Source organism: Cervus elaphus, chromosome X, assembly GCF_910594005.1.
Source record: "Cervus elaphus chromosome X, mCerEla1.1, whole genome shotgun sequence".
In the NCBI taxonomy this organism is placed as follows: Eukaryota; Metazoa; Chordata; class Mammalia; order Artiodactyla; family Cervidae; genus Cervus; species Cervus elaphus.
The window spans coordinates 155,430,949-155,457,324 of record NC_057848.1 but is presented as its reverse complement, the minus strand read 5'-3'; the positions used below and the strand labels follow the sequence as shown (position 1 = coordinate 155,457,324).

Sequence of the window (26,376 nt, the reverse complement as noted above, 5' to 3'; positions counted from 1 at the left end):
CCATACCCCTAATTTGTCCCTCCTGCTTCATCTCTTTGGTAACTGTGTGTTTTCTGTGTCTGTGAGTCTGTTTCTGTTTTACATATACATTCATTTGCATTATTTTTTGATTCCACATATAAATGATATCATACAGTATTTGCCTCTCTCTGTCTCACTTAGCATATCCATGTTGCTGCAAATGGCAGAATTTCTTTCTATTTTATGGCTAACCATTTTGTGTGTGTGTGTGCATGTGCGTGCGCACACCAAATCTCCTTAATCCAATCATCTGTTAATGGGGGATCTGGGTTGCTTCCATGTCTTGGCTATTGTAAACAGTGCTGCTATGAACACTGGGGTGCATATATCTTTTTGAATTAGTGTTTTCATTTTTTCCAGATATATGCCCAGGAGTGGAACTGCTGGATCATATGGTAGTTCTAATTTTAGTTTTTTGAAGAACCTCCCTACTGTTTCCATAGTGGCTGCACTAATTTATGTTCCCACCAAGAGTGTATAAGGGTTCCTCTTTCTCCACATACTCTCCAACACACTTTTATTTGGTTGCTTTGTGCGGCTTGTGAAATTTTAGTTCCCTGACCAGGGATTGAACTTGGGCCCCTGGCAATGAAAGTGTGAAGTCTTAACCACTGGGCCACCAGAGAAGTCCCATCCAGTATGTGTTATCTGCAGACTTTTTGATGACAGCCATTCTTACAGGTGTGAGTTGAAGTTCTATAACATTTTATCACATTTCTAAGCTCCTGTAGCCACCACCAAAGCAAAGGTACTGAACAACCAGGATCCTTCAAGTGCCTCCTTTATAACCCTACCCACCTCCCTCCTTCCCTGATTCCTAAACTCTGGAAACCATAATCTATTCTCCATTTCTATAAATTCATCATTTTAAGAACGCCATGTAAAATGGAACCATATAGTATGTAACATTTTTCATGCAGCATAATTTCCTTGAGATCCATCCAAGCTGTTGTATTATTAGTTCATTCCTTTTTATTGCCAAGTAGTATTCCATGACAAGGACACGCCACAGTTTGTCTATTCACCTGTTAACAGACATCTAGATTGTGTCCAGTTTGGGGTATCACGAATAAAGCTGCTATGAATATTTCGGTCAAGGTTTTTGTGTGAAAACATAATAAATGTTAGCCCCAAATCTTGTAATGAACTTTTTCACTTTTCAGAAGTTTTTAAAAAAGCACTACTGTAAAAGTAAGATCATCTGGATCTGTTACTAAGATCTCTGTGACTTTGGGAAAGCCAATCACCCTGAGCCTGTTACCACTTCTTCATAAGCAAGGGGATATGGATGTTAGATTAATGGTTGCCAAATGGTAGACTTGGAACTCTTTCTCAAAAGGAATTTAAGAAATCCAACATTTAAAACTGCTAAGAGAACATGTGTTTCCATATACCTATTTTTTCCTTCCATTCCCTTTAACAGCCCTGCAAGGAAGAGGAGCTGGTGGGAAAGGGGTCTGTGGAACATCTAAGATGTCTGTGGTACAGTCTGAAAACCACTAGCTTGGATGAGCTTGAAGGTCTGTTTCAGCTCTAATATATAATTTTATTCTTTTTCTCAACCTACAAATTAAGGAAACCAATGATCCTATAAGTATGAAAATAATAACAGAGATGGACAAAATGGCTAGTAGAGAAATGTCTATTTCAGAAATAGATCCATTTATTATTCAGTGAGTTGTTATTGAAGCTACTGTGTGCTAGACACTGCTTAGAGCTGAGCATACACATAAAGACAGCCCCCAATGGTCAGTGACGAAGATGGGTATAGATAACCCTTGTACATTAAGAGGCAAACCCAGAAGGGCACATGTGAAGAGCGCTAAGAGAACATGTGTGCATGCTCAGTCTCTCAGCCATGTCCGACTCTTCTGTGACCCCACGGACTATAGCCCGCCAGGCTCTACTGTCCATAGGACTTCCCAGGCAAGAATACTGGAGTGGGTTGCCATTTCTTTCTCTAGAGGATCTTCCCAACTCATGGATAAAACCCATGTCTCCTGTTTGGTAGGTGGATTCTTTACCACTAAGCCACCAGGGAAGCTCAAGGGAACCGTAGGGGATATTTATTTTAATATGGGAGATTGTAAAAGGCCTTAAGTGCAATTAAAGGTTGAGAATCTATTCATTTGGTCAGTATTCCTTCAATACTTTACTAAATAACATTAATTTCTCTAGACACTAAGCAATAACAACAAAATATTTCATGATCCAATGAGCTTGTGGAATCTCATCTATTATACCCCATGCAGGAGACATAAAATATGTTGTATACGAAAGGTTGATAAGTGTGAGTTAAGAAGTCAGTATTTTTCTAAACATTTGTTTTTAGCATCGCTTTTTCAGACAATACCTATTAACATCTTATATAATTAGGGTTATGTTAAACAACTGAAACAAGGGGAAACACCACCGTGTTGGGTAACACGAATATAGTAGAGATCTTTAAACAGTGGACTAACAGACCATACTTATTTTCAAGAAGATAATGCCAAGGGAAGTACAGAATGATCTTGAGTGGTAAAAGGTGGTGGGCAGTGGGCTTTCTACTTAGAAGCTTGACCCTATAGTGTGGGTAGGAGATCACCATGGGTAGGAGATCTGAGAGCTATAAGCAGTACAATACAGAGGAAAGGTTGGGAGAGTGAAATATTTCTGAGAGTGAATTTAGTGAATACCTGTGAGTGCAAGAGGAAGAAATTAAGAATGATTTCTAGGTTTCTGGCTTGGGAAATAGGGTGCATGGAAATGCTAATTGGGAATACAAGAATAGGAACAGAACAGCGAACAAAGATAAATTTAGCTAAAAATGTTAAGTCATGCATGTCGTTTGTTTTGGGTGAGACATGCAGGTGAGTAAATGGAAATACAGGTTTGGTGTCTGGTAAATTAAGAAAGAGTGACTTGGGAGTAATTAAAATATTTAATAGTTATTGGAAAGATTGATATCCAGGAAAGTGAGTCCAGAGGGAAAGAAAAGCACATCAGAGATGGAACCCTGGGGAACGAGAACATTTAAAAGGTGTTCAGGAAAAGAACAATTTAGGCATTAAAAGTAATGACTGCAACTGGCTGAATCAAACAGATTATTAAATCCCATGAGCTTGTTATAGTTTTTAAAAAAAAGGAAAAAGAAAAAGTCAAAAGTAGCATAAAAACCCAACTCACAATGGACATCACCCCCACTGGAAGTAACTAGGGCTGTGACAATTGGAAATAATTAAGAAAAGAATCAAATATTTATTTTGCATTTGTTTGAATCTAATTTCAAGATAACTAAATAACCCTAGCTGATGAAGAAAAGTTTATAATTTCGGAAAACACCAGCTAATAAATGAAAAAATAACAATAACAGAAAATACACCATTTAAAGTCCCTAATAAAATAACTGTTTCAAGTAATGATTATCAATGGATGAACTATTAGATGAAAGCCTGACATGGAACTTAACAACGGAGGGATCAGCTATAATCACAAGAATTTATCACATATAGTGGTGCAACACAGTGTTGTAAGTCTCTTGATATGATGTAATAGGGTGCAAAAGCACAAGTTATGGAAATAATCTTGCCAAAAAAGTTTAATCAAAAATGGGATAAAGGAGTAAGTGAAAAAACACCACAAAGAGAATTTAAGAAACATCCACATTCCTGGGAAAAGACTAATTGTTATGTAACCATGGTAACAAGTCACCAGAACCAGTCAATTGATCAAAGATGATTTGCCTAGATGAACAGCCTTTCCTTTTTGTTCTTGCAAACCAACCATTCAATAACTGCTGTTCATCTGTGAAAATTAGCCAAACAAGAATGAACTAACTCCAATAACCAGACCTGAGTACCAACAGTCCCACCCAAGGAACTACACTCTTACAGATGATGTCAACTCACTTAAGGCCCTGAAAACCTGCCAGTTCTTGAACTCCACCCTTCCTCCAAACCCTATATAAGAACAGTGGTCTACTATGCTTGGAGAGATGCTGCTGGACCACCATCGCTTTCCCTTACTATAGTAAGCAACAGAACCACCCTTATACTTTTTGTTTCAGATACTGAGAAGTGGTCTTATCTTTTGACAAGATAAATTTAGAAAGTGAAATGATATAAAAGTGACATAATTTCTACAAGTAAATGGCAGGGGAAAAACAGGAGTACCCTGTTCTAAATGAACAGAAGCTTAAGAAATATAACCAAAGGAAAGGTGCAAACTTGATCTGGGACACAGTTTTGGAGAAAACCTGAAAGATCTGGTTAAGGATTGATATTAGATGACTATTACCACGCAAACTGAAGCAGCTGAGAAATGACATGGAATGCTTGGAATATCTCAGGAAAGAAGAAAAAAAAAAAAGAAAAGACTAGACAAAGCAAATGCAGCAAAATCTTGATGACTCTTGATTTGTATATGTATCTCCACTGTATTATTCTATTTTTGCAAAGGCAGGCAGAGAAGGTATAGTCAAACAAAAGAGACCAAAACAGGAATGGTTAGAGAGGTGGGAGCAACAGATAAAAGTAGGAAAAACTAAGTGGGGAGGAGGAGGCCAGCAGGGTCAAATATTCCTCAGAGAGACGTTCCTTAACTATCCCACCTAAAATGACTCCTGCCCTCACACTTCAAGAGTACCCTGGCTTATTATCCCCACTGCTCCTATTACTATAGTAAATTATATTTATTTGTTTAGAGTAATTCCTTTGTTTCCCCCACTAGAATGCAAACTCTGTGAGATGACAGAAGATCCTGTCAGTCTTGTTTCACATTGCATCCTAAGTACATATATATAGCAAGACCTCAATCATCTACTGAATGAACTGTGGGAACAAATGATACAAAGAGTCACCTTTCAAACAATCTGTCACTAATTTGAGCAATCAGGAAATTACTGATGACTATAGTGAGAGACGTTTCAACAGGGTGGTAGAAGTAAACAACAAACAGGCTATGGTTATGATTAAAACAGCCAAAAAGGTAACAAAAAGCATAGACTACTCTTTAAAGAGGCATTGTATCTTCCCAGTGCACCAGGCCCGACACGGGTGGAGAGGGTGGTGGGAGGGGGGATCGGGATGGGGAATACGTGTAACTCTATGGCTGATTCATATCAATGTATGACAAAACCCACTGAAATGTTGTGAAGTAATTAGCCTCCAACTAATAATAATAAAAAAAAGAGGCATTGTATCGAAAGAATGCAGGAAGATGCTGCAGAAACTTGAAAAAAAGGCCAAGTCAAAGAAATGGTTTGATTTTTTCAACACTAGAGTGTGAGTATTAGCTGAAAGGAAGGGGCCAGAGTAGATAAGAGTGATGAAGGTTCAGTGAACATTTGTTTACATAGCAAATACTTTTTAACGTTTTTTTTTTATTATAAGGATAACACAAAGTGCAAAAAACAAAACAAAAACCCCAAACCAAAGTACACAGCTCAGTGACTGACCACAAAGTGAACAGTCATCTGACAAAGAAATATAAGATTTCCAGAACCACTCATCCAATGTAACTACTTTCCTTATTCTGCCACAGGCTTTTGCCATCTAAATATGGACCCTAAAAACTATGTTTTAGTTTGTCTGCTTTTAAAACTTTATAAATAGAACCATCTATGTAGTATTCATTCTTTGTATCTGAATTGCTTTTGTTCAACATTCTTGTGAGGTTACCCAAGTTGTATATAACCGTGGTTTGTTAATTTTCTTTCCTGGATGGCACACTACACCCATGGGCAAAAAGCTTCAGCCTATTTTTGTATGGCTTTTGAGCTACAAATGGTTTTTACATTTTAAAAGTGTTAGAAAGAGAGAATAAACAATACAAATATCTGATAGAGACTGTGTGCGGCCTACAAAGTCTAAAATATTTATAGATAGTCAATCCCTGTTGTATTCCATTGTATGAACTTACCATAATTTATTAGTCCATTCTTCTGTTAACAATCTAATTTCTAACTTTTGGCTATTATAAGTAATGTTGCTATGACTATCTGAGTACTGGTTTCTCAATGTGCAAGAAGTACCTTGATACATTTTCTAAGTTCTCTGCATTGAGTTCTTAATAACTTCTAGATTTATTTCTAGGTTTGATATTTTTTATACTATCGTAAACAGAATCTTTTTAAAAAAATTACATTTTCTGTCACTAGTATTCAATCATGAAATAGATTTTATTTATTGACCCTTTATTCAGCAACTCTACCAAGCTCTTATTAATACCAAGGATTTATATGAAGATTTGCATTTTCTATGGACACAATCATTTTAACTAAATGACATTTTTTTCTTTTTTTGGCCATGCCATGTTATATGGCTTATAGAATCTTAGTTCCCCGACCAGGGATCAAACCTGGGTCCCTGCCAGTGGAAGTCTGAAGTTCTAACCACTAGACGGCCAGGGAATTCTCAATGACAATTTTATTTCTTCTTTCTAAATCTTAAACTGCACTTCTTTTGGTTGCCTTACTGTACTTGCTAGTACCTGCAGAACAATGTGAACAGAAGCAGAATAATGGGTATATTTGTCATATTCCAAATCTCAAAGGTAAAGCTTTCAATATTAGCATGAAGATAATTATATGGGTTTGTTCATATTTCAACCACATAATATGAATATCATAATATCAATAAATTTCTTAGTTACTTATTGTACTATATCTAACACTCTAAAATCTCATTTTTTAGTGTGAAGCACTGATTTTTAAATCTCATCAAAACATACACACTCAAGGTATACTTACTTAAGAATCATAGTCATTGTTTCTTTTCGATCTTTTCCTTGGAAAGGTAGTGTACCAGTGAGCATCTCAAACTACAAAGAAAAATGAGAGGTATTAGTAAGTATAAAATCTTATCAAAAAGACAAAAAGGATTGTTTTAATCACAATCAAATCTTCTAAAATTGCTATAGAATAAAATAAGTGACATATTTCTACTATAGTCACTACTGAACTTTTCAAAAAAATACAAAAAAAATCTCAAACCTTACCATTAACACACCGAAAGACCACCAGTCTGCACTCTGAGTATGACCTCGACGATTAACTACTTCTGGAGCCATGTATTCCACAGTTCCACAAAAAGAATATGCTTTCTTTTCATGGTCAATAGACTCTTTACTTAGGCCAAAGTCTGAGAAAATAAACACCAACTTCATAAATACCCTACAATAATTTGCACATACAAAGTTCAAACGTTGACTTTCAAAGTTCACATTAATAGTTCCAATATTTACATTAATTACTTAAAAATTCTACTTCAAGTTTTTAACACAATATGTTACTTAATATTTATATCATGATCAACCTTAAAGGAAATTATATAGAGCAGGAGAGACTGTTTTAACAAAATGAGGATTTTTACCTGTTAACTTGATATGACCTTCTTCATCAAGAAGAATGCTGAAAGACAACAAAGTCAGAAAATCTTTCCAAACCACTAAAGAGAGATTTTTAGAAGCTAAAACTGAAATTACTTTGTTAAGCATCAGACCACTATAGTCATTCCAAAACATTGCTTTAGACTGCGAATAAGAAGGCAAAGGAAAAGGAGGAGAAAAACTATCCTTTTGGACACATACATATAACAAATCCCAAAGACAAAGTGATATAAACTTGTATTAAAGAGCCAGGGACACTTGAGAACTAGGAGGAAAGGAACTAAAACCTATTCCTGTAAGTTGCTCTTTCTAGTGCCTTTGTGCATAGGTAGCCTAACTAAACTCCCTAGTGCTTGAACAATAGACAAAGGGTCTGGAAATTTAAGCCAAATGTGTTGTCATTTTCTTGGTCTTTTAAAAAGCATCTGACTTAGTCATTCCTTCCTAGCTTTTTTTCTGACACAACTTACACAATCCTCTTCTCTTCAGCACACCTTCCTCACACTCTTTGCTTTTCTTTGATTCATCCTTTTATTGTGTATATTGGTATTACCCAGTGTTTTCTTTTTCAGTAAACTGAGAGCTCCTTGAGACTTTGACCTTATTCATCTTGTAGCTCAGTGTCTGGTAGAGCACAGATAAGAAATGTACACTGCATGAATGAGACCAGTCTGTAAAGGGCCAATACAGCATGCCAAAGACTTTGGATTCCTTCTCAAGGGCAATGAAGATCATAAAAGATTTACATGCAAGGAAGGCAGAGATAATCAAACTTGTGATTTTAGAAAACAATTTAGAAGGAAAAATAAAGAGTATTTATTGTGCTCTTGAGTATGGGTTATGATAAATAACAGAAAGCTAACTAAAAAAATCACATGGATCTCAATGAAGTTATGAGCCATGCTGTGAAGGGCCACCCAGGACAGACAGGTCATGGCAGAGAGTTCTGACAAAACGTGGTCCACTGGAGAAGGGAATGGCAAACCACTCCAGCATTCTTGCCTCAAGAATCATGGACAGTATGAAAAGGCAATATGATATGACACTGAAAGGTCAGTGCCGAGGTCAGTAGGTGTCCAACATACTATGAAGAATCAGAAAAATAGCTCCAGAAAGAATGGAGGGGTTGGGGCAAAGTGGAAACAATGCTCAGCCGTGATGTGTCAGGTGGTGAAAGTAGTCTGATGCTTGTAAAGAACAATACTGCATAGGAAACTGGAGTGCTAGGTCCATGAATCAAGGTAAACTGGATGTGGTCAAGCAGGAGATGGCAAGAGTGAACATCGACATATTAGGAATCAGTGAACTGAAACGGACGGCAGTGGGTGATTTTAATTCAGATGACCATTATATCTACTACTGTGGGCAAGAATCCCTTAGCAGAAATGGAGTAGCCCTCATAGTCAATAAAAGTCTGAAATGTAGTACTTGGGTGCAATTTCAAAAATGACAGAATGACCTTGGTTCGTTTCCAAGGCAAACCATTCAACAACACAGTAATATAAGTCTATGCCTCAACCTAATGCCAAAAAAGCTGATAGTTCTATGAAGACTTGCAAGACCTTCTAAGAACTAACACCCTAAAAAGATGTCCTTTTCATCATAGGGACTTGCCCTCCAAGTCCATCCACGCTGTTGCAAATGGCAAAATTTTGTTTTTTTATGGCTGAGAAATGCACACATCTTTTTTATCATTCATCTATTGGTCGACAGTTAGGTTTCTTCCATATCTTGGCAAATGTAAATAATGCTGCCGTGAACACTGGAGTATGTGGACTACATCTCAATAAAACTATTTTTAAAAATACTTGATAGAACAAGGTTCTTGTTTATATCCTTAAAAAAAAAGGATGGGAAAAAACCCTTTCTTGCTCAAAGTGGTAGACAGTAAACACTGACAAATTAAAGCATAGAACTGTGTGCAATTTTTTAAATATTAGTTTCTTGGTAACCACTACTATAAAAGTAATGCAAAAAAAAAAAAAAGAAACCATGAAAGTAGAAGAAAAAAATCTGATAATGAGAATTAGAAAATTCTCATGAATTTAGCTAAATTAGAGAATTATGGCTCCTAAGAATAGAAGCCATAGAAGAGATCCCAAAAGATTTGTAGACCTGAGAAAAAAATACTTGTGTAGGTTAAAATAATATAAAATTTTAAAATAAGCTAGAAAAGCATATCTACAATATATGTCAAATGGTAAAATCTTAGCTTATAAAGAATGGTCTCTTACAAATCAATGAGAAAAAAATAATGCTCCAAAGTAAAAACTAGCAAAGGCAATGAACAGAAAAATCACACAAAAAGACAAATTGCCAATAAATCTATGAGAATAGATTTGAATGTAAATGAAAACAAGATAACGTGAACAGATATTTTGATTAACAGAAATTTAAAAGTATGAGAATACAGAGGGTTAGCAGAAATGTGAAGCACAGGCACTCTAACTCGATGTCTGTGGTAGTTCTATGAAATAACATTATTTTGTTTTACCACTTAAATAATTACATTACACTGTATTAAACTTAGCAGCATGATTCCTTACTTTTCTGGTTTTAAGTCTCTATAGATTATTCCCAGGCTGTGTAGATGGTCTAAAGCAAGTGCAAGTTCAGCCAAGTAGAATTTGACATCTTCTTCTGTGAACATCACCTAAAATAAAATAATTTTTCTGTCTTTATTTTCTTTTGGTGTTTACTATTTTTGTTTAAAGTTCCATCCTACAATTTAAATATTAAAAGTTATAAATATGCTAATTAGATGTAGTTTCTTCTATAATTCACTTATGGAAGATATTTGCAAAGATGATTACACCAGCCAATTAATGACTTACTAAATGCTAAATATGCACAGTGCGTGAAATAATTTTACATTTTGTTAAGTAATAACTATATTCAGATTGTGCCACTGTTGCCCCACCATAATAAAATCTTAGAAATGAAAACTGATCTTTACAATGCATGATGAATTTCCACTACTGATTGTTCAAGGATATTTGTTGATATATTATTGCTTCTGAAAAACCTAAAACTAAAAGAAGCAGGACAAAAGACAGTCTATCAATTTAAAATCTACCTTCAGAATAAATTTGAAAGTTAGGAAAATAACTCTTTTTGGCTCTGATTCTTCAATGCAAGAATTGTGTGCCACTTGAGAAAATATGATGAGCGTAATATTGAAACATAACAAAGCTTTACTTAAAACAGGATGCATATAAATAGATTTAAAATAGAGATTAACTATATACCTCTTTGGATAAGCGTGTAAACAAATCTCCTCCCCTGAGAAAGTCCAATATAAGATACAACTTCCCTTCAGTTTGAAAAGCTGAAACAAGAAATAAAAATTTCCATTTAATTCACAGTTTAATTTTGGGGGCTCACATTAGGTCAACTCATTCACAAATAAACACTATTTTAGCAATAATGACTATATCATAGATCTAAACTAATTTTTATTTACAAGTTAATCACCAATGCCTCTTAGTTTTCATGTAGAAATGTTAAATGCAGTGTTCCTTATTATGGAACCACTAGAACATTTGTTAGATTTTATTCAGGCAATAGTCTCTCAAGAATACAATAGTTCTAAAACATGTGGTCAGTAAGAAAAATTCCTAACAGAAAAGACTTACTTAACCATGAAACAAAATACAAAAACCATGTCACTTAACTACAAAAAAAATGTGGACTGGTTAGCTTTAATTACACATAATAACATCAGGATGTCTATATTAGGGATTTTTCTTGCTTTTAAGTTAGGCTAAAATATTGGCACATTATTATAATTATTATAATTTAAAAATGATTATTACTACCCATTCCTATGGCTATTACTCAGAAACTATAATGTTTAAAAGAAACATGAAGCTAAATGCAATAAAAGCTTTTAAAATTTATCTAAGAAGTAATGGTTCAATTTCCATGACTTACTATATGTATCTACTAGACATATATGAATATATACAAGTAAATATTTATATACATTTGTATATCTGCATGCAATCACGGAGTGGGAGAATGAGGTAAAAGGATGAAGTAGGAGGTTGTTCATAACTTACCATAATGCAACTTGACGATAAAAGGATGGTTAACTTCTACCAAGATGTCACGTTCCATTTTTGTCCGAACACGGTCTCGAACTATAAAATATTGTACATATGGCTATACTGCAATAGCTTCCAGAGACAATCTTTGAAATAAAATCTCTTTGGTGACTACATTAAATAAAATTTTGCTTATATGTATAATAGTGTGAATTCACATAGAAATAAAATTATATGTATAAATAAAACTATTCATTACTCTTAAATTTTCAACATTAACTCATTTTTTAACTAAATTATATTACCAGAAAAAGTTGAATATATTTATAAAACCTGTGTTCTACATTAAAAAAATAGAGAACATATTAGATGTTGGCTTTACCATCAGATTTTTGATCAAAGTTATGAAAATTGGCCAAAAAAGAAGCAACTTAAAAAAAATGGCATGCTAATGAAATAATAAAACACAAAGATATGAAATAGGTTTAAACACCTCTCCCTATCAACCATATCAACTCAAGTCAACAAATATTCATTAAGCATCTAAAATATGTGGCAGACAAGGTGAAGGACAGATATACCCCAAAAGGTATATTTTAAGGGGGGCAGGAGAGCAGAGATACTGAGAGGAGATACTGTGGTGCAGCTAAAAGAGTAAAGATTTTTGGAATTAGAAAAATCTGGATACCGATCTGTTTTATCTAGAGCAAGTTACTTAAAATCTCTGTGCCTTTATTACCTTTCATCTATAAAATGGATATAACATCACTGTATCTTTGGGGGCTGTGTGACCATTTGAGATAAGGTTTGTATATCCCAGAGCCTGATATAAGAGATATTCAATTATAGCACCATGTATATGATAAAGTTATAGTGCCATGGATATGATAAAGCAATAAAATGAGGTATTACCACCAGTAAGAAGTACAAGAATTCAGAAAAGAGAAAGATGAGTTTTACTTGCACAGGAAGGCTAGAGTGAAGAGGTGTTTAGGACTCTCACAGTAGAATTTAGATGGGCAAGAAGGATTGGACACAGAGAAGAAAAGTCCAGGTATAGAGTACCAGTGCAAACAAGGACATGGAGGCATGCATGATGAGCAAGAAGGAATCTAATAAGTGTTGAAACTGGTGGTGGGGGTGTAGGTGGAGGGGTGAGGGCCGGAAGGAAGGGGAAGGGGGAGAACGAAGGGGTGGGGGAGGATGTGAAGTAGGGAGGATTCAGATTCCTGACAATTTGGAATGCCAGGATGAATTTACATTTGACCCTGTATGTGGGCAAAGATCTCTTTTACCAACAAAACATTTCCTGAGCAAACTCTGTGTGCCAGGTACTGTGAGATACAAATAAAATAATCTTCAAGAAGCTCATAATCTGGTGGGAATGAGACAAGTAAACTGATGACTAATCATCTGATAAGTACTCTTGTTGGTAGCTGAATGGATGTAAGAGTTGAAAATGATCATTAAAGTTTTTTTTTTCTCTTGTGCAGTAAGGACAAATCACACATAACTTCTATTTTTCAGGCCAAAGAGACTGCATGGTTATGCCAAAGATTAAATAGAAAGAATGGGCGAGTCTTTTGGGGGGGCAGGGGTGGGAACAGAGAGTTGATTTCCTTGTCAATTAAAGGTGACTACTGATATTTAAAACTCAGATATAAGCCCTCTGGAAAAAATAAACAAGGCTTAAAAAAATCCTACATTTGCCATTCTAACAGTTTTCTACCTCCAAATGGGAAATTTTGGTGCCAGTGACTAAAAATATGCAAAACCAGAAAAGGAATCAATTGCTTTGATATCAATACAGCTTTTTTACCTGACTTGCTTTGTTGATATATCAAATTCAGTTATCAATCTCTGATTTCATTATTTTGTCTTACCACTACTACTCTGGTGCCTCATGTCCAAGAGGCCCTTTCTACTATTTATGTGAATGAGGTTCATCACCTAGGTCTGCTGACAATTCTATTCCACTCTAGCCCCAAACTGCCCTTTTTCATTTACTACCCATACAATCTTGGATTATGTTCTGGTTACTTTAAAGCTAGATTTCAAATTTCTATCTCTTTCAGTAATTATACAAAGCTTATTATTTAAAAATCACTCCTCTGCTCAGAAGTGCTTGTTGTAATTTAATTTCCCTGATGACTAGTCATGGTGAGCACATTTTCATGTTTATTGTCCATTCACATATATCCTTTTATAGATACCTATTCAAATATCTTATGCATTTTATATTGGGCTATTTTATTTGTTGATTTATAGATGTAATTAAAATATAAAAAAAATAAAAATCACTCTTCTGCTCAGTAAGCATCAAAAATACCTATCAATATATTTACTGTATATCACTCTTCTATGATTCTACTGCTATAAAAAAATTACTTGGGAGTTAAGAGCTATAGTTTAGTGGCCATGCTAATAACTAGATGAGTTACCCTGGTAAAATCCTTTGTTCAGGGAATTTCTGCCTCCTGTATAAAATAAGAGGCTAGAACCAGATGGTTTTCTTTCTATTATGATTATCTTGTCAGATAGTTTCCTTACAAGCAACATTGATGAGACCTTGTTTAGTTCAAAATGAACAGTAAGATTCACTCACTAAAGAATTCCTTCCTTTTGTTGGAGACAGGTCTGTACAATAGTTCTAATCTGGTTTCTTTTATGTATATAAAGACGTAGTGACAAATATAAATCATCCTACCATCAAAAATTTTGATTAGGATATTAGTGGTTCAGAAGAACCACTAATTTTATATTGGTTAAACTCTAAATCCTGAAATAGAAGTTGTTAATACTGACTCATGTTGGCAAAGCAACTACATTCCTCTGGAATAATTTTTATTACATACTAGTTATTAGATTTTAAACTTTACTTAACTTGAACATGAGAACGAATAAGAAGAAATGCCATTTGTGTGTCTAGAATTACATTTAAGCAAATGCTTTAATCAATAGTTTACAAAACCTTTTAGGCCCGCAGATTACTTTATTAGGACAAGAGTCCCTATAAACTCAACCTAACACTTTTGACTTCTTTTTGACCCCATTCATTGTATTAATAGAAACTTCAAAATGAAACAAGACTTTTAATTAAACATTAATGTTTTACTTTCTACTTACTTTCAAAAATCCTAATGAAATCACAATAATGGGAAAATTACACATAAATTCACAAAAAAGAGAAGCAGCAGTAGCAGAAAGTGACCAAGTGGTACCTCACACAGCAGATCAGAGAAAGCTAAAATCTAAGCTTAAGGAAAAGAAGCCAATGAGAATTCAGAAAATTCTTGCCACAAAATCCCTTCCAATCAGCTTTTTGGTACCTCACTCTTAAATGAGGGAAAGATAGCAAAGAATTCCCAAGAATTTAAGAAAAGACTCTAAACATGAAAAATAGCTACCAATATAAATAGAAAAGTATAGATCCTGATTCAAACTGTAAAAAGAAAAAATGAATTCTAACAATAGGGACAACTGGAAATTTGAACAGTTATCAGACATCTGTACATTAATTTCTTTCAGATATAATCACAGAATTATATTATTTCTTTAAAGAGTCTTGATCTTCTTGAGACACACACCAAAACATTTATGCAAGAAATTATACAATGTCTGAAATTTGCTTCAAATATCAAAACAGGGGAAGGGGAAGAACACAGATAAAAAAGATCGATCATGAGTTGAGAAATACTGAAGGTAAAGAAGAGTATATGGGGGTTCTCTGTATTTTTCTGTTTCTTTCTGTAGATGTCTGACACTCTCCGTAATAAAAAGTTTTTAAAAATGAAATAATTAGAGAATAAGGAAAAATCTAGGAAGTTAAAAATAATGGTAGAAACAAAAAGTCAATAGAGGGTTGGAAGATAGTTGATAACATTTCCTAGAAAACAGGAAAAAAATAAAAATTAATCAACGAACCCAGAGGTTCAACATATCCAAAGAGTAGCAGTTGTAAAATGGAGAAGAAATGACAAAATACTTTTTCAGAACTGAAGAAATGAGCTTCTGGATTGAAAGAGACCACCCCATTTCTGGTACAATGAATTTTAAAAATCCACACTAAAGAAATACCATTATATGAATTTCAGAACACCAGGGATAAAGAGTAGATTGATTATAAAGACGTCTAAAGAGGAAAAGCAGCTTACACACAAAGACTGGGAACCAGAATGGCAATAAATTTCATAACTGCAACACAGGAAACTGGAAGACAATAGAGACAATGTCTCCAAATTTCTGAGGGAAAATTATTTTTGATCTAGAATTTTACATCTAGTCAAATTAAAAATTAAGTGAGGGGGTAGAATAAAGGCATTGTTAGACATGTAAAGTTACAAAAAATTTACTGTCCAACCTTTCTGAAGTACCTCCTAGAAGATGTATTCCACCAAAACTATAAAGCAAACTCAGAAAAAGTTAGACACAGAATTTAAAAAAGGAGATCTAATCAGCAAAGCTCTGAAGGATATGTGACTTCAGTATACTATCTGGCTCAGCAAGGAACAGTTTTTATAAAGCATCATGGAAATATTACTAGGAGGACATGAAAAGGGAAATTGTGTGTAGATGGTAGTATAAAAGAACTAAATCCTAAACTTCCATGGTAGGAAGTCAAAAGATTATGTCCCCTAATGAAAATGGGCAAAGAATTACAATATAAGAATACTGAATGTAGAGGTAAAAAGCATAAGTAGCAGCTAAAGAGATTGAAGTCACTGTCTCTGAGGGTCAAGAATTGGGATAGGGAGGAGGATAGGAAAAGCACTGATATTTTACAAGACTCTATATGCAGATTACTTTGAGAAAAATAAAAATTAAATTTAAGAACACACCAGCAACCTACCATTCCAATATGTCAAGTATCTTCACTTTTCTATGGTCTCTTCTATAGCTTATATCTATATAATTTAGGTAGACAAATTTGTTATAATGTTCACTTGCAAATTTTTATTACATTCATTTTTATGCTCACATTTGAAATACTTCATTTAAATAATATTCTATTAAGTGGTATACTGTAATTTTCTAAATAGTTCTCTATTTTTCAATATTTATAAGATTTAAAATTCTTGATATTGTAAATACTGTTGCAATGAAAAAATTGCAAGTGCACAAAATCTTCCTTTGAGATTATTTCCTCAGGTTACTTTAGCAGCAATAATGGCTTGCTATACTTAATGCAAAACAGCTTTCTAATTTATGTTGCCATCATATGAAAAAAACTCATTATTTTATAAGCATTTATCAGAAAACTGAGACATCTTTCCAAATATGGTTTATTTTATCCCCTTATATAAAATGTATTCTAAAGGCCTGTAGGTGGAGGTTGTAATGTTATTTCTTAGGAACTCCTAACCCAATCATTCCTTTTACATTTATTAGTTGGAATTCTACTGTAAGAAAGAGATTTCCTTTGTTCTCCATGAATTATTTTATGGATTAACCCATGGATTCTTTATTCAGTGGGTTGTAATCGATCACTATCATTAATTACTGCAATGTTTAAACTGTCCTAGATTTGGCCAGTAGGAGCCTTTTAATAAATTCCTTATATATTACTATTTTGTAATATCTGAGGCAAATAATCTCCTGATTTCCTATTTATACTGCTTTTCATTATATGAAGGGCCAAAAATTTTTGTATTGTCAACCTGCTTATAATTTGTGATTTGCTCAACATTTCTTCACAAGTTTTTCCTCAGTTCAGTTCAGTCGCTCAGTCGTATCTGACTGTTTGCGACCCCATGAATCACAGCACGCCAAGCCTCCCTGTCCACCACAAACTCCCGGAGTTTACTCAAACTCATGCCCATCGAGTCGGTGATGCCATCCAGACATCTCATCCTCTGTCGTCCCCTTCTCCTCCTGCCCCCAATCCCTCCCAGCATCAGGGTCTTTTCCAATGAGTCAACTCTTCGCATGAAGTGGCCAAAGTATTGGAGTTTAGGCTTCAGCATCAGTCCTTCCAATGAATACCCAGGACTGATCTCCTTTAGGATGGACTGGTTGGATCTCCTTGCAGTTCAAGGGACTCTCAAGAGTCTTCTCCAACACTACAGTTCAAAAGCATCAATTTTTCGGCGCTCAGCTTTCTTCACAGTCCAACTCTCACATCCATACATGACCACTGGAAAAACCATAGCCTTGACCAGACAGACCTTTGTTGGCAAAGTAATGTCTCTGCTTTTTAATATGCTATCTAGGTTGGTCATAACTTTCCTTCCAAGGAGTAAGCGTCTTTTAATTTCATGGCTGCAATCACCATCCGCAGTGATTTTGGAGCCCCAAAAAAATAAAGTCTGACACTGTTTCCACTGTCTCCCCATCTATTTCCCAGGAGGTGATGGGACCAGATGCCATGATCTTAGTTTTCTGAATGTTAAGCTTTAAGCCAACTTTTTCACTCTCCTCTTTCACTTTCATCAAGAGGCTTTTTAGTTCCTCTTCACTTTCTGCCATAAGGGTGGTGTCATCTGCATATCTGAGGTAATTGATATTTCTCCTGGCAATCTTGATTCCAGTTTGTGCTTCTTCCAGCCCAGCGTTTTTCATGATGTACTCTGCATATAAGTTAAATAAGCAGGGTGACAATATACAGCCTTGACGTACTCCTTTTCCTATTTGGAACCAGTCTGTTGTTCCATGTCCAGTTCTAACTGTTGCTTCCTGACCTGCATACAGGTTTCTCAAGAGGCAGGTCAGGTGGTCTGGTATTCCCATCTCTTGAAGAATTTTCCACAGTTTATTGTGATCCACACAGTCGAAGGCTTTGGTGTAGTCAATAAAGCTGAAATAGATGTTTTTCTGGAACTCTCTTGCTTTTTTGATGATCCAACGGATATTGGCAATTTGATCTCTGGTTCCTCTGCCTTTTCTAAAACCAGCTTGAACATCTGGAAGTTCACGGTTCAGGTATTGCTGAAGCTTGGCTTGGAGAATTTTGAGCATTACTTTACTAGCGTGTGAGATGAGTGCAATTGTGCAGTAGTTTGAGCATTCTTTGGGATTGCCTTTCTTAGGGATTGGAATGAAAACTGACCTTTTCCAGTCCTGTGGCCACTGCTGAGTTTTCCAAATTTGCTGGCATATTGAGTGCAGCACTTTAACAGTATCATCTTTCAGGATTTGAAATAGCTCAACTGGAATTCTATCACATCCACTAGCTTTGTTCATAGTGATGCTTTCTAAGGCCCTAGTTTCCTAGTTTCCTAGGATGTGTTAAACTGTAAAATTCAGTTAGATTGTTGTTTACTATGGTATATGGTTTAAGAGAAGACTGACTTTTTTCCAGGTTGTTCAGAAGTATTTCAAGCAAAATTTATAAAATCAGTATTAAATTTCTCATTTTCTGGACACAAGCTTTGTCATACAGCACAGCAATTACTCAATATTTTTGCAACAAATACATTAAACTTTAATATATAATACTTCTGTACTGTTTTGTCCCACTGGTTTATATACTTATAATATTTTCCCCCCAAAATACAATGAATTATTACTGCTTTAAATAAGCTTTAAGCCTGATAAAGCTTGTTCTTTTCTTATTCTTCTTTTTTAGAATACTCTTTGAGGCATATGTTTTCAAGTGAAATTTTGAATATTTCAAGGAAAATGCAACAGGAATCTTGAGGATATGGAGCTAATTAGATGACTAGAGGAATACTGAGAATCTTATCAGCCTTCTCTAAAAGGAATTGGACATGTTTTTCCTTTCCTAATATCTTTTAGGTTTCTCAGAGTTTCATTGTTTCCTTTATATATATTATGCACAACACAAGTGCTGTTATATACATGAAAACAAACTACTTCTGTTGCTTCTGCAAATGAACTCTCTTAAATAAGCTGGAGAAGACTCCTGAGAGTCCCCTGGACAGCAAGGAACTCAAACAAGTCAATCTTAAAGGAAATCATTCCCAAATACTCATTGGAAGGACTGGTGCTGAAGCTGAAGCTCCAGTATGATGGTCACCTGATGCAAACAGCCAACTCATTGGAAAAGTCCCTGATGCTAGGAAAGATTGAGGGCAGAAACAGAAGAGGACGTCAGAGGATGAGAAGGCTGGATGGCATCACCAATGCAACGGACATGAACTTGAGCAAACTTCGGGAGATGATGAGGAACAGGGAGACTGGCATGCTGCAGTCCATAGGGTCACAAAGAGTCAGAAACAACTGGATGACTGAACAACAAATGCAGCTTTATAACATGGGATTCATGAGTATGAAGTTACAAAAAATAGTGACATAGAGTAGGACACTAAGGATATAATTTTAATGCCCTGGTCCCAGCAAGAATCAACTAAGTAGTAGGCCAGGAAGTGGAGACTAGATAGGAAAGAAAATACATTCAGGAAGGAGCAAAAGAACAGAAGCAATGGATGGTGTTTATAGAAGAAGGTGAAATTTCTTGAAACGATGGTAAAATCCAGTGCGAGTTACTAATTGGGAAGAATAACATCAGAAATAGTAACTGATCATCATAAAAATTCCTTCCAGAACATTTTAAAACCTTTAGAAAATACAGGTAAAGTTGAAGAGGAAAAAGAGATGTTAGGAATCAACATATAAAACAATTAGAGGTTATGTGGTAAAAAAAACCAGTACTACTTTTAAAAAGGAAGATTTAAGTATTTTAAAATCTAGGTACAATTTTTTCTAAGAGACTGTTTACCTACAAGAACCAAATCTGACATTAGATGTTTTTTCAAAATCAGAGGCTTAGAATGAAAACTTATTTGCAGACCAGAAGTCAAAATGATAAAGTCCTTAGAATAAACGCTATTGTGCATCATAAATTAATTAGTACATTTAAAAAATATTAAAATACTAATATGAACTGGTAAAGGTATCAAACCTAGTTTTAATATTCTAAACTTCTATTTGCCTAAAGCCCAAGAAAAATTTGTAATACTTCTTTCAAAACATGGCAACTCCCATTCTCACTAGTCATATGATTCCTAGTCTTGTAGAAAAAAATCCACTAAAAGAAAGTCTAAATTTAAAGACAGTAACAGGAACAGATTTCAGAATTTAAGTAACTGGCTAAGAAATCATATGAGATCAACTGAGATTTTTCAGTCTGTTCATACTACACGAACACTACAAACTGCAGTAGCACTTACCTTTCAGTGTGGCCTTCTTCAGTACTTTCATGGCGTAAAGCTGTCTAGCATCAGAGCCTGAGATTTTTTTGACTAAGAAAACCTGTATTTAAATAAGAGAAAATAAGTTTTACAAAGTATCACAAACTATGCTATTGCTAAAATAAGACTCCTATTGTAATACAGCTTATTAGAAAGATTCTGATACCTTAACTATTTTCCTTAAAATCTATCAATTATAAACAGAATGAATTGTAAACAGTGGTTATAACTTTAGGTATCAATATAAGTAAACACATTTCTTATTGTTATTTGCCAATTCCCCGAAGATCATATAACATGTAAGACAAAGAAAAATCTTCAAAACATGTAGCAATCAAAGTCTAACATGTTTAAAGTATAACACAGGTGGTAACTACTCTGCTTTTAACAGAACAAAAATTCTGATTCCATAAAAATTGTTATACAGGAGTTCCCGTTAACCATAATTTTCTGCTGATTCAATTCTGTTGAATAGTCTTTTCTATATACAAAAATGCCACAATTTCTCATTTACTGGGCAGAACAATTTATTTTTATTTTTAAATTGAAGTATACTTGATTTACAATGTGTTAGTTTCTGGTATACAGCAAAGTGATTCCATTTATATATTCATTCTTTTTCATTATGGTTTACAACAGGATATTGGATATAATTTCCTGTGCTATACAATAGGACTTTGTTGTTTATCTATTTTATATATAGTAGTTTCTGTCTGTTAATCCCAAACTCCTAATCTATCCCTTCCTTATCATCTTTCCCCTTTGGTAACCATAACTTTGTTTTCTATGCCTGTGAGTCTATTTCTGTTTTGTAAATAAGGTCATTTGTATCATATTTTAGATTCCACATATACATGATATCATAGGATATTTGTCTTTTTCTTTCTGACTTACTTCACTTAGTGTGATAATCTCTAAGTCCATCCATGTTGCTACCAATGGCATTTGTTTTATTCTTCTGTATGGCCAAGTAATATTACATTGTATATACATACCACATCTTCTTTATCCATTCATCTACTGATGGACATTAGGTTGCTTCCATGTCTTGGCTATGTAAATAATGCTGCTATGAACATTGGGGTACATGTATCTTTTCGAATCAGTTTTCTTTGGATGTATGTCCAGGAGTGAGATTGCTGGATCATATGGCAACTCTATTTTTAGTTTTTTAGGGAACATCCATAGTGGCTATACCAATTTACATTGCCACCAACAGTGTGGGAGGGTTACCTTTTTTCCACACCCTGTCCAGCATTTACAATTTGTAGACTTTTTAATGATGGCCATTCTGACTGGTGTGAGGTGATATCTCACTGCAGTTTTGACTTGGGCAGAACAATTTAAAACACTTATACTGAAGAAACCTACTCATAAATATTTAATGTAAACTAAGTCAGAACCCTGCTTTCCCATCTTTTAAAAATCAAATATACATATATAACCTAAATATTAAGAATACAATTCCCAGGTATGTTACTGAGCTTCTTGATTTTCCAAATATTTCCAAAATTCAGTGTGAGATTTATGTAAAATGAATAAAGCCTGCTCTAAATAACTCATGGTCATACTATAACATGGCTAATACAAAACTATCACTATACCCCCTCTACTCATTTTGACCATGAGTTTCATGATCTTTTCCATCAAACTTTTAAACAGACTTGCTAAATGGACCTGAATTTCAACTTTTTTTCTCCTACCCATTCTTTCCTAGCAGTGCTATTGAGCTGCCACAGATGGCTAAGAAGAGACAAAACTATAATCAAGGAATAATTCTAGGGTCAGCTCTCAATTATCTGCATCAGCACACTAGACTATTAGCACAAAATAAAAAACTGATCCATTCAACTGATTCTAGTGCAAGGCAGAGTTCCTCACTTTGAGAAATTTTCCCAAAGACAATGGGCAATGACCTCACTGAAAAGTGCCACAATGTACACAGAAACCCCAATGCAAGGTGTGCTTCTCTGCCCAAATCTTTCCCCTTGTCCCCCTTCACCATGGTCCCTGGTGAAACTTTCTTTCAGCCAGCTAGAAGTGAGCCAACTTAGGGAGAAAAAGTGTATTCTCAGTCAGGGTAGTTCCTAAGGAGGAATGATGTTCAAATATTAAAGGCAGTCAGAGATCATGAATATTTCTGAACTGAAATAAATTTTAATTAGGTAGGGATAGTGAGGATTTATATGATATTTATTATTCATTCCTAAGGGTCCCTAATCAAGTTTCTTTGGGTCATTCTACAAGAAATATTGTCTTCATGGGTTGTAAGCTTTCTTCACCCTTTTTTTTTCCTTCACCCTTCTTTGAAAGCATCCTCTTGATACCTTTCAGCACATCTTAATTTTTGCAAAGGACTTTCACAAGGATTTGTAATGCATCATTCATGATAATTTTGGGAAGCAGGCCTATTAAGCAATGTCTATTTTATAGCTGCCCAAGCTAGGACTTTGAGAGGTGAAACAGTTCACATAGAGTCACAGTGGTGACATAGGGATAAGAATTGGGCCAGCTACCCAGCTCTGTGCTTCTGCTCAGGGCCCTCTTACTCCGCTGCCTCTGGCAGGTCACCAGTCAAGCACAGCAGGAGCAGCAGCAGGCCCAGATGCCATTGGATCTTCTCCCACCAGCATTTCTGACCTTTCTAACTCCCCCATGAAGCTATTCTAGGCTGTGACAGGTCATCCCTGTTTCCTTGGCTTAGACTGGCTTTTGAGGATGAGTAAGAAAGGAGACGCCCTATTTTTAATGTTTGCTATTTTCAGTAAGGTATTTAAGTTACTCTTAAAGAAATAAAGGGAGAAGCATGCTAACTCCTGGAAACTTCAATATTATGTTCCTTGAAAATATAATACGCTGAAATAAGTCCATCTATTTTGATTTATCCATAATAAATTACAGGATAATACAATCTCATAGCAGATATTATGTGCTTGACCTTACATGATTTAATTCTACTACCTTATGAGGGTAGGACATTATTTACTCATTAATTCTTTCCAGAACTATATGTTAGGTACCGTGCTACAGGATCAATGCTAAGACATGGTACAAGGCGTGCATGGCCCCTGCACTCATAGAACATACAGTCTAGTGTGGGAGATAGCCAATAAATAACTACTCAAACAAAAGACTGCAACTGTGGTGAGTGCTGTGAAGATGAGGTATGTAATGTTCTGCAAGGGTAAAAGAGACTAATATGACCTAGTCAGGATGGCTGGGAAGACTTCTTTGAGCTCATAAGCATGACAGGCGCTAACCAGGGGAGGAAGAGGTGGGGCTGGGACACAGTGTTTCAGGCAGAGGGAATAGCACATGCAAAAGGCTTTTGCTTACAGACTGAAAAAGAGGCCCATGTGGCAAGAACACAGGTAGCGAAAAGTATATAAAGTGATGATGAGGTAGTTAGGGGGCAGAATCAGGGGCTCCTCTACCATCTTAAAGAATTCATCTTTCTCTTGAAAGCAAAGGGAGGCTACCAAAGGGTTAAGGGGACGGAGTACAAGACTAGCTCCTCTTGGCTGCCCTGTAAATAATGGCTTGAGGCAAGAATAAATTTGGGAAGCCCAAGGTAGGAGCCTTCTTCAATAGGTCAGGGAGAAACGGTGGTGGCACAGACTGAAGAAGTGGCAGGGAAAAAGAGAAAACAGGCATGATTTGAGAAATCTTTACTAGGTCAACAAAACTTGTGGACAAATCATATTGGTAGAGGTGAGGGGAGAGGAAAGGGTGGGGATAAGAAGGATATGTTAAGAATGGATGCCATTCATAGTGATGGAGAAAAATGAAACAGGAGAGGTTTGGGGATTAGGGGAAAATCATGAGTTTGGTCTTATACATGTTGAGTTTAAACTGACTTTAAGGCATGCAAAAAGAAAAAAAACAAGTAGCGATACATAGAGTTCAGAGCTTGGAGGCACAATCTAGACTGAAAGTGCAAGTCTCTTAGGTCAGCTGTACAAGGGTTTTATTAAGACAGTGGACATAGAGAAAGTAAATAGGAGCTGGGAGAGAGTGAGGAGAAGGGAGCCTAGAATGGAACATTGAGAACTTCAATACCTGATGACTGCCTAGAAGAGGGAAATGGTGCTCGAAGAGGTTCCGTAACTTGCTCAAGCACAAATAGCAAGTATGTAGGAAAAAAAGAAAGAGAATATACCTCTGGCTGACCTAGAGTGCAAACTTGCAACCATTATCTTCTTTTGTCTACTTAATCTTTATTTGGATTAAAAATATCATTTTGGGTTTGAAAGAAGTTAACAGCTGTAACAGTTTACCTATGTTAGCCAAGAATTGCTAAATAGACCCATTAAAATACACAAGAGAGAAAAACTGGTGTTGTTTTGAAACTTGCAAAACATGTTATCTTCAAATGCTTCCTCGGCGAGGTGGCAAAGAAGCATTGCATGGTGAAAGTTGAATGAACTTTCAGAAAAGTTCCTTTGCTGAGAAATGTACTAGATAGACAGGTCAAGTAGTAGTGATTATAAAGCTGTATTTCCCAAAATGGAGTACAGGAAGTGCTCCTGAGGTATGCAACAGGGGGAAAAATGATAAAGATGTTGCAATTTCAGCCAGTGGCTTTGGGAAATATTTTCAGATATTAAAACAGGCACAGATATCACTGATTAGAATGCAAACTTTGCATTCATTTTAAAGACAAGCTAGAAGTCCCCTAATTTCATATCTGTAGTGCTAACCCCACACCCTATTTCCTTGGAAGTACCAACTCACTTTCTGCTGGAATTAGGGGTACTCCAGAGGAAAGACTGACATGCAGGGTTAGAATATAATGCAGGATCACGTTCCAATTCTACATGAAGCCTCAAAAAGAGACCAGTGTATCATGGGAACATTTTATGATTTTTTAATCATTTGAGAAGTGCAATTAGAGAGGTTGCTGACAAAGGTCGGTTTAGTCAAAGCTATGGTTTTTCCAGTAGTCATGGATGGATGTGAGATTTAGACTATAAAGAAAGCTGAGCGCTGAAGAATTGATGCTTTTGAACTGTGGTCTTGGAGAAGACTCTGGAGAGTCCCTTGGACTGCAAGTTCAAACCAGTCCATCCTAAAGGAAATCAGTCCTGAATATTCACTGGAATGACTGATGCTGAAGCTGAAGCTTCAATACTTTGGCCACCTGATGTGAAGAACTGACTCATCTGAAAAGATCCTGATGCTGGGAAAGATTGAAGGCAGAAGGAAGAGGGGATGACAGAGGATGAGATGGTTGGATGGCAACATCGACTCAATGGACATGAGTTTGAGCAAGCTCTGGGAGTTGGTAATGGACAGGGAAGCCTGGTGTGCTGCAGTCCATGGGGTCACAGAGTCGGAAACAACTATGCGACTGAACTGAACTGAACGCCTTGAAGATAAAATGAACTGAATACTGCCAGTTTATGAAAGTTTCCAATGTACTTTTGAATGGTTTTATTCACTTTCTCACACTTACTGACAGTGAGAATTGTAAAAACACAGAAAATATCGCTTTGTAGGGAGATCAGTAGTATTTCAATAAAATATTTCCATTCCCCATTTGTATGAAATATACATTAATTTCAAAAAACAACTTTTTAAAAAGTACATATTCATGACTTACCTTTCCAAATGATCCCTGCCCTAATACTTTTAAAAGTTCAAATTGGGAAGGATCTGCCTTTTCATGTCCTTCCTTTACATGATGTGTGATTGCAATTTCTTTGATACTGCCTTCTTCCTGTTGATGCAAATATAAGGGGATAAAACAGAGTTAGAGCTACTTCCTCTGGCTATAAATCAAGCAATATAAA

At 35.5% G+C, this 26,376-nt stretch overlaps 1 protein-coding gene across 4 annotated transcripts in view; it reads right to left on the bottom strand.

Moving 5' to 3' along the window:
* The window catches only part of RPS6KA3 (ribosomal protein S6 kinase A3), a 102,066-nt gene that overhangs the window by 24,691 nt on the left and 50,999 nt on the right, over positions 1-26,376 (bottom strand). For all 4 annotated transcript variants that reach the window (XM_043895079.1, XM_043895081.1, XM_043895080.1 and 1 more), the window contains 8 exons: positions 26,187-26,303; positions 20,564-20,645; positions 11,451-11,531; positions 10,638-10,717; positions 9,936-10,042; positions 7,374-7,411; positions 7,000-7,142; positions 6,752-6,822 (listed from right to left, as the gene is read on the bottom strand). In XM_043895079.1, coding sequence (XP_043751014.1) covers positions 6,752-6,822; positions 7,000-7,142; positions 7,374-7,411; positions 9,936-10,042; positions 10,638-10,717; positions 11,451-11,531; positions 20,564-20,645; positions 26,187-26,303 — 719 coding nt within the window. The remainder of the gene's footprint in view (positions 1-6,751; positions 6,823-6,999; positions 7,143-7,373; positions 7,412-9,935; positions 10,043-10,637; positions 10,718-11,450; positions 11,532-20,563; positions 20,646-26,186; positions 26,304-26,376) is intronic.